The sequence below is a fragment of the Megalobrama amblycephala genome, linkage group LG17 (genome assembly GCF_018812025.1).
Source record: "Megalobrama amblycephala isolate DHTTF-2021 linkage group LG17, ASM1881202v1, whole genome shotgun sequence".
In the NCBI taxonomy this organism is placed as follows: domain Eukaryota; kingdom Metazoa; phylum Chordata; class Actinopteri; order Cypriniformes; family Xenocyprididae; genus Megalobrama; species Megalobrama amblycephala.
In genome coordinates, this window is record NC_063060.1 from 24,382,506 (window position 1) to 24,395,887 (window position 13,382).

At 35.6% G+C, this 13,382-nt stretch overlaps 1 protein-coding gene across 7 annotated transcripts in view; it reads left to right on the forward strand.

The window, feature by feature from the left end:
• Positions 1-13,382, forward strand: part of pde4bb (phosphodiesterase 4B, cAMP-specific b) — a 74,018-nt gene that overhangs the window by 56,127 nt on the left and 4,509 nt on the right. For 5 of the 7 annotated variants that reach the window (XM_048162598.1, XM_048162600.1, XM_048162601.1 and 2 more), the window contains 4 exons: positions 6,749-6,861; positions 11,095-11,188; positions 12,938-13,128; positions 13,218-13,316. In XM_048162598.1, the coding sequence (XP_048018555.1) occupies positions 6,749-6,861; positions 11,095-11,188; positions 12,938-13,128; positions 13,218-13,316 (497 nt within the window). Of the gene's footprint in view, positions 1-6,515; positions 6,535-6,748; positions 6,862-9,887; positions 10,913-11,094; positions 11,189-12,937; positions 13,129-13,217; positions 13,317-13,382 lie in introns of those variants that run through there. The other 2 variants (XM_048162602.1, XM_048162603.1) reach the window with 2 other exon arrangements.

Consider the following 13,382-nt stretch of genomic DNA (forward strand, 5'->3'; position numbering starts at 1 on the left):
CTAATAATCAACTTGTCTACTTGTGTAATTGAATCAGATCTGCAGGTTCAGCATGAAATTAGTCCTGCTGAAAATGTGCAATGTCAGTATGTACATTTCAAATTCCGGTTAATCAGTGTTCATGTGTGACGTCTGTAGGATTTATGTATTTGAAGTTTGATTTTTGTTGCTACTATTGATTTTTTTTTCCTATGAGCCAAAATTAGATAAGATAATGCAGAGGTTGATTTGTTTAATGAAAGTTATGCAAGCCACATAACCAGCTCATTTTGAAAAAAAAAATATTTTGAAAAGTGTGCATTTATGTACAACTTGTGTACAAATGACATTGCCCAGTACAGATTGTCATGATGATTTTTGACTGTTGTCAAAGGTGTGATGCGTCCTGTTTTGACAGGAAACAATGCCCTGATGTTGTCAAGATTCTATCTGCTACTGTACCAGTAGTTGTGGAACTATTGAACTTTACTCCCTTTAATCCTGGTGTCACGCTAACAACAGAAAATGCAATGTGCATCAAGAGGGAAAATCAAAATCATAGTAGATTTATGGTAGATTTTGTGTTTTGGGAGGTTGTTAGGGCGTTTTATATATATATATATATATATATATATATATATATATATATATATATACATGGGTTATGTTGCATTTAATTAACATTATTTATTTCAGCAAACTTAAGTTTATTACATAAGGTTAATTCAATGGCATTTAGTTGAATCAGGTTAACATTCTTAATTTGTCCAGAACTATTAGGTTCAATCATCCTAAAATAAATATCAAACAAAAATTAAAACAAATAATCCAGTTTAATTGATTAGTTTATTTAGTGAATGCATTCAAGATCAATTTTTACAACATTTACAAAAGTTATCTAAGAATAATACTTTAACAAAATCTTTACTCTGTAAAGACTTTTATTGTTAGGCATTAGCCAGACGACGGATTTGTTACATTCATGGCATACCCAAAGTAGTTGTTTTTTATTATTAACCCTTAAATGCATACCTCGGGTCTTTAGTGACCCAGGACGTCATTCACTACCCTCCTCCTCGTTCAGTTTTTAAAGTTAGACATCAACCTTCTTGGTATTCCTCAATCAATTCATTATAAAGAATATAACAAGAAAAAAAATCATAAAATTATTAAAGAATGCCTATTTTTGTATTAATTTTTTGTAAAAATTGTATAGGGTCGCTAACGACCCGAGGTGTGTATGAGTGTACGTATATTTTTTCTGCACAACAATAATTAAATCTTAGATGACGGAATAAGTGGAATTCACCTTTATTCCACAAGGTGGCGATGTCTGATACACAATGCTGAAGTGACGACTCATTTAGACAGAAAACGAAAGAATAAGAAAAACATGAAATGGCTCAGTGATTTACTGCAGAGCAAGTACTGAATGCAATCAAATATGACTGTATCTGCTCAAACGGAGCCCTTTCAAGCTCCAAAAGGTAACAAAATATGATTTATTTTATTCTTCTGTAATTGTTACTTTAATATCAAAGGAGTTTAAAATTAACACGGCAGGTAGAGATCCATCAGTGTTAGATATAGATCCGGGTCGATAAAGTCCCGAATATGTAAGAATGATTGGCGAAACAGTCATGCATTTAAGGGTTAAAACAACTTTAATTCTTGTTAGCAGTTAAAGTCTTTTAAATACAGACATAAAAGAACATTAAACATTAACAAGTCTCACAATTTTATCATCTTGATAAAAAAATACATAAAATAACATTTTATTTCAACATTTACTCTCCCTATCCATCCCTGTGCGAAGGGGAAATCCTGTGTTGGATTAACTTAATTTACTTAAGTAAATTGAACAAGCATCAAATGTTATTTTTGGCTTACTTAATTGAAACATGTTCTTTCAAAATGAAAATATTGAGTTGAGCCAAAACACAACTGTTTCAAGTCAGTTTAACACAATGTAGTTGTTTGAAAGAGAAACCTAATACAATGGTGAATGAAAATTAATTTTTAAATAAACTGAACGATATCATAAAATCCTATTTTTGAGTGTGTGTATATATAGAATAATATAGTAATTTACTATGCTAAAAAATGAATAACATTATTATATATTATGTACTACAAGAGGATTAATATGTTCACAAATGCTATATTAATTATTTGCTCAAAATACAGTCTGAAACAGTAGTGCTGTGAAATATTATTACAATTTAAAACAATGTTGTCTATTTTATTTTACATATATTTTAAAATGCTGATTTGATGCTCAATAAACATTTCTTATCAACATTAAAAACATTAAAATTGTAATATTGTAAAATATTTTTGTGGAAACCATGATGTAATGTCTTTTTTAGGTTTCTTTGACGAATAGAAAGAATAAAAGAACAGCAATTATTTGTAATGGAAATCTTTTCTAGCATTATAAATGTCATTTTTGATCAATTTAATGTATCCTTGCTAAATAAAACTCAGGTTCTTTAAAATATAATCTAATATTTATGTTTCACAAATATCTAAATTACTACTTTCAATCCTCTGATTTTACCAAAATGATCCTGCCCATAATTTTTGGCATCAGTAGTTGACAGTGGCACATGCTTGGCTTCATTTAGGCCCCTGGTGAAAGTTGCCCAGTCGTTGTTCTCTCTTAAGCTCCCATGGCGATGACATATTGATGCTGTTATTCGTGTGTATCCATGCCAGGCTTCAGATCTACACACACGGCTTAAATGGACTCCATATGTGAAACATCTTGAGCGCAGGAGGCTTCTCTAAAATGACCTTATTCATCAGGAGTAATGCACTGTATATCCCTCACAGACGTCAGCAGGGTTAATGCAAACCCTTCGTTCGGTGGTATCCGGAGCTCATTGTTGGATGTGGTCACTTTATTTGTAGGTGCTCGCTGGAACTCGGTGATTAAATCATCAATTAAACTCAAGGGATCAGATTTATTGAAGCGTTTGCATTCGTGCTAATCCATGCATGTGGTATTTCTGCCACATGACCAATCATAGGTGCATGATGATGAATACCGCAGTAATTAATTGGCTGTCTTAGTCAATCCACAGCAGAAAGCCACACTTGTTTAAATCAGGTCTTTTTTCTTGCTACATGTTTAGATGGTTTCATCTGTTCCTCATCAACTGATTGTTTTAAATGACTTTAAATGACAATGGTTTGCCTTAAGATATTATTGTGTTTTAAAAAGGTAAAATGTTTACAGTAACTTTGGGGATTATATGAGGCCTGAACAATGCTCAAGTACATGAACTTCTTGTTATCTCGATTCACATGCCACTGCATTCCTAACTGTGTCAAAGTTTGTTTTTAACAGTGAAGTACAATGGAAGTACACAGGGCCAGACAGTAAACATTACATTTCCGCTTTCAAATGTATAGCCACAAGATAATAAACATTAGACATGTTGTCATGAGACTATGTGATAAAATTCAAAAGTTTGGGTTCTGTAAGATTTTGAAATAAGTCTCTTATGCTCACCAAGGCTACATTTATTTGATCCAACAACAAAAACAACAACAAAAAACAGTAATATTGTGGAATATTATTACAATTTAAAATATCCATTTTCTATTTTAATATATTTTTTAAAATATAATTTATTCCCGTGATAGCAAAGCTGAATTTTCAGCATCATTACTCCAGTCTTCAGTGTCACATGATCCTCCAGAAATCATTCTAATATGCTGATTTGTTGCTCTGGTAACATTTCTTATTATTACCAATGTTGGAAACTGTTTTGCTTAAATTTTTTGTGAAAACAGCTTTTATTTGAAATAGAATCTTTTTAGAATCTTAGAATACAATCTTTTGTAACATTATAAATGACATGACTTTACTGTCACTGATCAATTTAATTCATCCTTAATGCTGAATAAAATTCTTTAAAAATCTTACTAACCCCAAACTTTGGAACATCTGTGTATATTCAGGCCCCATTTACACTTGTGCGCTTTTTAAAATTAAAAGTCCTTGTCTACACTGGTATTTCCACAGCGTTTCAGAAACGATCTCCGTCTACTCTACACGCTCGAAAACACGTCACATGACTGTTCATGCACACTGGGCATGTGCGTACAAGTGTAAACAGTTGCCTCTTCCGCATGTAGGTACTGTAGTAGCAGTATTAAAATAATGCAGTTTTACTGCACAATGGCTGCTAAAAATGACAACAAAGCCAGCAAAGATTGCAGTTCAGTCTACATGCTAGAGCAAACATGGGCAGCCACGGCATTGTTTACAATGAAACGCAACCCTTGCTTTTTCAAACTAAAATGTGCACTGCAGCGTTTTCGAAAGTAGACATTTTCGAGGGTCGGAATAGTGTAAACAAATGTCGGAATAGTGTAAACAACATAGTAACCATAGCAAAAGTTACGTTTTTAAAACAAAAAACGCACTAGTGTAAACGGGGCCTCAGTCTGTCAACTCCATCACAATGAGCTTTGCACAAAAGGATGTCAAATCAGCATTCAACTCATAACTTTCATTGTATAAAAAAAAAAAAAACACTGGGACATTCTTCAAAATATCTCTTTTTGTATTCCACAGTGAAAAGAAAGTCAAACAGGTTGGAACAACATAAGGGTGCATGCATGCTGACAGAAGTTTCATTAACTATCACTTTAACTATTGAAATTTAAACGTTTTTTTTTTTTAATTTTTCCATCATTGATGGAATTTTCCAGCAATCCATGTTTCCACAAAACATTCACGTATCGTCACGTTATGTTTAGCACAGACCTTATTTTACTCATAAATTGAAAAACCAAATTATTAAACCCCTATTGTGCCTCTTCTGAAAGAGTACAGAATCTCCAGATCAAAACACAGGCGAAGAAGAAGCAGAAACAAGCGGTGGAAGCATTGCTTATGCACATTTAAAATAACATCAGGCATTAAACAGCATATAAATCAAAACTACCTGACGATATTGAATAAAATGTCGACCCAAGACGAGGTATAGTACTTTGCAAGCTTTGGGGGTGTTGATGGACTTGACCTACTCCATCTATGTTTTGCTCATCGTTCTGAATCTGATCCGGATGTAGTCTTTGACAAAACCATGATTTTCTAAGCTTTTTGTTCAAAATGTTTTTTTTTTTTATATACTTACTCACATTCAAGTGTTGATTTAAAAAAAGAATGCATTAAGTTTTTGGTATTGTTTAAAAGCAGAGGCTCTGATTTTTCTTTTGATTTACTGTATGTTCAGATATTCATAAAACAAATTATTCTGGGGCCCATGAAAGTTGTGTGAAAATGATCCAAAATGCTGGCGCTGACTGGCAGCTTTTTAAAAAATGCTGCGTGGCAGGGAAAGAGTTACAGGACCATGCTTGCTATGCATTGATGATGCGTTTGCATTTGTCTGAGCTGAGATTTCTAATGGTGTGTATGCAATACAGATCTGTGAGCAAAGTTTCAACTAGAAGCCAGATGACCTTGTCAGTGCAACATTTCCTATGGTCATCCTTCAAGGCAGGGAATAAAAGTTCATTTATTGTTCATCTTTGTGAAACCCAGCTGCAGCCCGAGGGGAGACTCCAGCCTTAGTGTCACACGGAAATCTGTTCCACGATTTAGCGGTGTCTCAACCTCCAGGGAAGTGGTTTACTTTGCTTGGCTCCTGTTGAGCTTTGACTGGATGCTGGCCAGCAAAGGGAGTAAAGTTTGCCTCTCGGGTTGCTCCTGCAAACACAGCCCCAGCTTTGATTTCATACCTCCTTCTCGTTAGCCCTATCGGGGGATCAAATGGAGGTGGTGGGGGGGTCCATGAGTCCTGATCTCTTGCTAAATCCCAATACCACCTTGGAAAAGGCTTGTGTCTACTAAAAGATCAGAGCCTCACTGTAAGGCTGGTGGACTTATTCAAACTGACGGATACATTGCAAACCCTTTCTGCAGAATTTGTAGTTTCATTCTTCTGAGCTTTAGGCCTTTTTACTGTTGTCTTTTTACTGTTGACTTTTCAAGGGTCATACTTCATACCTGGATCTGGGTCTTATTTCATCCCCCTTATTTTAACCCCAAAAATGACAACAATTAAAAAATGTTGTTGTTGTTGTTGTTGTTGTTGTTTGCATTGACATTATTTTCATGATAATTAAGAATATATTAATATTCTAAATCATATTCAGACATATTGTGATTCATATTAAAAACTTGAAGAGGGAAAATATGCTTTATGCATTATGAAAAATGCATTATGGTCTCAAAAATAGGCTTTATTTCATTTACGCCAAATGTTGAGTAATGGTTGAAATGTGTCCCTAACATGTTTTTTTAATTTATCCATCAAGATCATTTACTAACAAGATAATTGAGCATTAATCATTATTCTCTCCTCACTTTGGTTTCAATTAAATGCATTTTTCAGTAAACAGAAGAGGAGAGAAATTGGGATTGAGTTTTAGAGTCCCTCCCACTAAGTTCCCCTGGGTCTGAGGCTCATTGACACATCAGCACAAGGCGATGTGAGGAGAAAGAGACTGACTAGCAGACAGACTGCACAGTAGGTGAGTTTGGAGACCGAGGCTGTGACACAATGGGAAGGACTATGCAGTGAGCTATTAATCCAGCTGCTATCAGTGCAGAATGACTACATCAGCAGCACTCAGCCCACCATGAAAGATCACTGCTGCCCTATCTGCACTGCTCCCGCCGGACCACCTTTTCTGGCCATGCAGCAGAGGCTGGATCCTGAATACATATCCGTGTGTCTCTTACCAGATGAATCCTACCAGAAGCTGGCCGTGGAGACCATGGAGGAGCTAGACTGGTGCCTGGACCAGCTGGAGACCATCCAGACTTACCGCTCCGTTAGTGACATGGCCTCCAACAAGGTGAGACCTCTTCACCTGAGCATGAACTACTGCTTTCTGCATGTTTGCACGTTTGAGTCGATGCAAATTTGAATTTACTGCAAACTTTCTTTATGTTACTTTTTGATGCTTTCCACATTTGTCTGTTATTTCAAAGCCTAATAAGTCAAAGTCTTGTTGGAATATATATTCAATGCAACAAGGAGGATTGATACCCTCTTGTGGTATTCTGCAAACACTACTGAAGTATTTGATTATCAGTCTTAGACTGAACATTTTAGTCATCTTATTTCCTTAGTGTACCAGTATTAGTCAGTCACAGCTCTCAAATGCAGTTTTGAATCCTGATTTTTTTAGTGCTGATACATGAATAGAGTATGTGGTTGTTCTTGAACAGTCTAGTCATGTCTATGAGGTTAATACTGGAAACGTCATTAATGATGAGTTGTTGACGTGGGATCTACATATATTGTCGCAAAACATTTATACTGTCAGTAGCAAAGAATGTAATGAGAACTTGATTGATTGCCTGATTATTACCCAAATAATTGCATGAGAAACATTAAAATAATGTATATTAATTGTAATATCCTAGTTTATATCCAGTTTGTTGTCTTGGTGAAAGGCATTTGGCCAAGCTGACTATTATTGTTCTAACAAATGAATTAAACAAGTGTGGGTGGTTACTGGTTATGGATTCAGTGGATTTACTGGAATCAGTGTTGAAAGGAAACTATTGAAACACTCATTACTTAGAGTGAAAAACCCATTGATTGAACCAGTTTTTTTCATGCAGGCATTATTTGAGCACTGGCACTGGCCTCTTTTTCAGTTGTGACCTCATTGCTTTGTTTACCCTCATACCTAATCAGATCTAGATAGGACGCACATTACTTTACTGACATTGAAGCATTCCGGACTGAATTACACAGCATTTTATCATTTTATATATATATCAGTCAAAACAAAAATTATTTTTACTAGTGGGTGCAGGACACTAGTTCATTTAAGTCACGGCTGAAGGGCGTTGTTAGACACAACACGAAGCGGAGTGCCTGCAACCCCTTCAGCCGTGACTTATTCACGATACAGCACTAGCCTCGAGTACCTTATTGCTTTTATAAAACGGTTACCACACAATACAAATATTAAAGCCAGAAATGTGTATCAGTGCAACTTTCATGAAGTAAACTTTTTCTAAAAAGCCTTCCTTCCGCCGGAAAGAAAATAGTCCCTGACCGTGAACAGCAACAGAATGTACATTATTATGCCATTAGATGGAGGCAAAGACTGTCTTTATGAGTGTGTCAGTCAGTAGCGAAGACTCTTACATTGAAAAGACTGAACTGTTGTGAACACGGAACAAGACGCAACTGACAAATGCCTTGATTAGCGCTGTCAGTCATGGGAAAACCCCATAACTGTTAAAAGGACAAGATAATACATGGGACATTTAAATAGATTTTTTATTATGAACATAGGACTGACCTGAAGGAAAATGCTAAATCTGAATGCAGGTAATAAACTCGCTCACTCGATCTTTTTCTCACAACATAATACTGTAAGCTTCAATGAACAATATCAATTGAGAACAAACAGTTTACGTTGCTAAGAGTGGTTGCTAAGGGTGTTGTGTTGTGATACACAGAACCGTTGGGTGAAGCGGTCATAGCCGTGTTTTATCGTGAATAAACCACAGCTATTGACCAATCAGAATCAAGGACAAGACCTAACCGTTTTATAACTTTATTTAAAATATATTATTACTTTTTTCTCATATTTGAACATCACTACGCTGAGTTAAATGAGATATAAAATGAGTTTATTTTACAGAATATTTTACAGAATTTAATTATATTTCATTATATTATATAACATTTTTGTAATATTTGCTACATTTTTACATTCTATATACTTTAAAGTATATATATAAAGTATATATATTTTAAAGTTAATATATTTAGACTTAATTAACATACAATGAGTTATATAGACTTTTTAAGAAGTTCTATAATTGATTATTTAAAAAATAATTTGTTATTATTAGTTTAGTATTTATTGTTGAAAGTGGAAAGGCAACACATAATGACGTTTAGCTATGTGGTGCAAGTCTTCAATTCACGTCATAAAATATGAATGACAAAAGAGTGAGTCTTCTTGCCATGCCTTTGAAGTTTGAGTAGTAATTTAGTCAGTTCCACCCATGTCTGCAGTCAGAACAAAAGCAGCGTGGTCTCAGCGCGTCTGTACCTGAGCTTGTGGACAGAGAGAGGGAGGGGCTGTGAGTCGTGAAGGAGGAGAGCATGTCTACAGTGAGGTGAATCAGTCAGCACTTTGTCTAACGCATTTCCTGACACCCGTCACAGTGAGCTCACGGGCACTGCCTTGCCACATGCTCACCGATAGTGCACGAAACACCATCACTGCAACAATGGGACTATGCTACTCGGAGAAAAAGAGAAAGTTTGGTGTGCTAAAAAGCTGGGGAGAGGTGAGTTTTTGTTTGTTTTGTGGAGTTTTGATCACAATCTGGATTTGCTCTGTGGTTTAATACTGAAGCAACCGATTCATCTGTCTCATATATTAGAGATTGGTTGTCTTTTTTTGTATAAGAAAATAGCTTATGTTGTTAGAATAATTGAGAACATATGAGCTCAGAATTCTTTCATTTTTGGAAGTATGAATATGTTTAGATATGTGCAAAAATTTTAAGAAATTAATGAAAAAATAAATAAATTTTCAACTCTGTGAAAACAGGGAATAGTGCAGCAGTTTGACTTTCTTAAATTTGTTGTGCAATACATTTCATTTTAAAACTGCACTTTTAATTATAAAGTTTGATTTAAATTTACACTGGTAATTTATTAACAACTTGATTCATTTAAAACAGTTTTTAATATATATATATATATATATATATATATATATATATATATATATATATATATTTATATGAAAGATTAAATGTTAAAAAAAAAATAAAAATTTAAGTATTATGCATAAATAATCATTATAATTTGTATTTATGCAAAAAAAAAAAAACATTTAGACTAGGTCTAGTAGAAACTTTAGACTTGTTGACCTTGGTTCGACAATTCAGTTCTTCTATAATATCAGCTGAAGTCTACTTTCATTACATTTATGCATTTAACAGATGCTTTTGTCCAAAGCGACTTGCGACATATACATTTTAGCAATTTTGCATTCCCTGTGAATTGCCCTTCTGACCTTGCCGTTGCTAACATCATGCTACAGTGTTTGAGTTTCAGAAAAATAGCCTGTTGCAAAACCATGTTCAAAACTTCCCAGTATAGCAACATATTGCGGGAATACAGCTGATAGGAACAAATGTGTCATTTTGTACAAAATGTGGAGGATGTGCAGGACTGATTAATAATCTTGGTGTTTGTGTGCGAATTGAGTACGTACTGCTTCTGTGCAAACACTCTGCTCTGATTTTGTGAGAATTTTCTCTGATATGATTAGTTAAAAATTACTACAGCCCAAAGATCATACAGTAACTGCAAACAACTACTTTGTACCATAGATGGATATTGCATAAAAAAGTGAATATAAAAATTGAAAAACGTCAGTTAGTCTTGCAGGTTAAAGGAAGAGCATTGTGGGTTTTGTGTGTTTATGTGCATGCGTCCGTCTTTGCTGCGGCAAAGGATGTGGAGTATAACGACAGGAGAGAGAGAGAGAAAGAGACTGACAGAGAGAAGGAGGAGGAGGGTGAAAGGGAGACGGAAAATAAGCGAGAGAGACACAAGAATTAGTGTTGAAAACACACAGTACGGCAGATGCAGCAGATTTCATGGAATTCTGTCTGGATTTCTCGTCCTTGTTGCTGTTTATCTGAACCTGGCTGGGATGTGAAACAGATTACAGAGGGATGAGATCAGGAGAGACTGTGGGGCTGCTGCTGGAGTCAGCGGTGGGCTTTGTTTGAGCTGAGAAGAGTTTGTATAACTCAAATGAAGAGAGGAGTTCAGGGTTTAGGCTACTAACTGAAGACTCCAACATGCCTGAAGTCAACTACCTGCTCTCAGTGTCCTGGGGTTACATTAAGGTGCGCTTGTGGGTTATTAACCGGTGCGCATTGTTTGCCATGTATTGGTTGTTTAATTTGGATGTTGCTTGAGTTTCTTGCATTGCTGCTTAAAACGCACTGTGATGACTGGCAGTTCATGTAAGGAGAGAAATATTTATAATGTATGAATTTAATAAGGCTTGTCTTATTGTTTGTTTTAGTTCAAGAGGATGTTGAATCGGGAACTGACACATCTGTCTGAGATGAGTCGCTCTGGAAACCAGGTGTCTGAGTTCATCTCCAACACTTTCTTAGGTAAGTCTGAATCTTTGTTTCACAGTCTTATAATGTGCAGTTCAATAGAAACAGATATATGGAGAAGAAGAGAGATTAATTGCTGCTGAAATCCTGCAGTGTTTTTACTTCAGTATGCCGAATTTCAGACTAGTGGGTTAAACTGAGAAACCAAAACATCATAAGAAATTTGGTGAAAGCCATATCTCAGATGGTGACAGAGATAAAAGATGGTGGATAAAGAGGCGGTCTAGCTCCTCCATGAAAACGGTGATAGCTAGAAAGAAGCTAGAAAAAAACTCTGTTTTTCGAACCAGTCTGATCTGGTCTGGCATCAGTGCAGTGAGAGAGTGTGTGAGAGAATTGAGGGCTGAAACTGTAGTCTGCTTCAGATGCTACGGGGTCACTGTACTCCCCTAACCCTGCCGTTCAGAGCCCTACAGCCTACGCACTTACTCATCAACAGGAGAGTCATCAGCGGGGAGATTTTCAGACAAACACTCTTGATATGCAGTGTTACTGAGAGCTCACACACAGTTCAAGCTCTCCTGACTGAAAAACAAGAGGTGTTTTGAAACAGACGAAAAGAATATGTGGTTCTGGGACGTCACTGGAGAAAAGAAATTTCTTTTCATCTCAGGAGAGTTGGATGGGTTTTTTTTTAGTCCATGCATGTTTCAAGTATCAACTTTGTCTCAGATGTTTCTCTTAAAAGACCTCAGTAGAAATAACATTAGACACAAGTACCATAAATCCATAATTATACTTTGTACCAACTTAAAAAAAATTGAAAATGTATTGGGTTTCTCAAATATTTATGTTTGTTTCAAACCTTAAATTTTTGGTTTAATATTTTGATTTAATATTAATCCAAAATATTTATTTTCACAAAGACACAAACATTCATACAAAATAAAAAGATTATTTATTATAAAGACCATAGTTAATCAGTGTATCGTCTTTGTACAATTTTTGTCTTTTTACAACTTAATTTCACCATAAACAAAAGCTAAATTGGCTATAATATGAAAGTAGAATTCACTTAAAGAGTTCACCCAAAAATGAAAATTCTGTCATCATTTACTCCCCTTCAAGTTGTCCCAAACCTGTATAAATTTCTTTGATCTGCTGAAAACAAAGGAAGATATTTGGAAGAATGTTTGTAACCAAACAGATCTTGCCCCCAAATACTATGGCAGTCAATGGGGGGGGGGCAAAATCTGCTTGGTTACAAACATCCTTTTTGTAGGAAGATATTTGGATGACAGAATTTTCATTTTTGGGTGAACTCTCTCTTTAACATAAAAAATAAAACCATTTTGTTATTCAATGTTTAATTTAGTTTACTGACTATAAATAAAGACAACTTCGAAAGTCGGTAAAACCCAGTATGTGTTCTGCACATCGACACTCTGGTGTCAGGCAAACATACTATTTAAACAAAATGTTTCTGTTTTTTTTTTTTTTTTTTTTTTTTTTTTTTTTTGCTGGTCCATCTATACAGTACCAGCACCAAACTAACCTAAACCAGCCTAGGCCATCATTCAGGTCCAAGTTGTTATTTTCAGCAAGGAACCCTTAGCTGTTGCGTCAACTGTTGAACTTGGCAGAAAAGTTTTTGTAGGTGGCTTGTAGTAATATCAAACTTTTTTTGGTGACTTGAATTTACTCAACGAGTCTGAAAATTCATGGCTGTTGTTGTGAATTGAGTGTGCGAGTGCTGAAATTAACAATCTCATGAGTAACAGGCCGAAACCTCTCCCCCTGTAGATAAACAGAATGAACTGGAGATCCCATCGCCCACTTCGAAATCGCGGGAGAGGAAGAGGAGGCAGCAGCAGCAGCAGCTTATGACTCAGATCAGTGGGGTGAGGAAGGTCACGCATGGCCCGGGTCTGTCCAGCACCTGCAGTACGGCCCGTTTTGGCGTAAAAACAGATTTGGAGGACTTGCTCTCTAAGGTATGTTACAGACCACCTGTTGCATGTAAATCGTGCAATTTTGGTCAAGTTTGTACAGTACCATAATTGGACGGATCCTCCTTTTGTAGGACCTGGAGAACATCAACAAGTGGGGTCTGAACATCTTCAATGTTGCAGATCACTCTCACCACCGGCCTCTGACCTGCATCATGTATGCCATCCTTCAGGTTAGTACATAAAAAACTTATCTCATAAATGAAAAGATGTGTTTTTTAAAAATTAAATGTAACTAA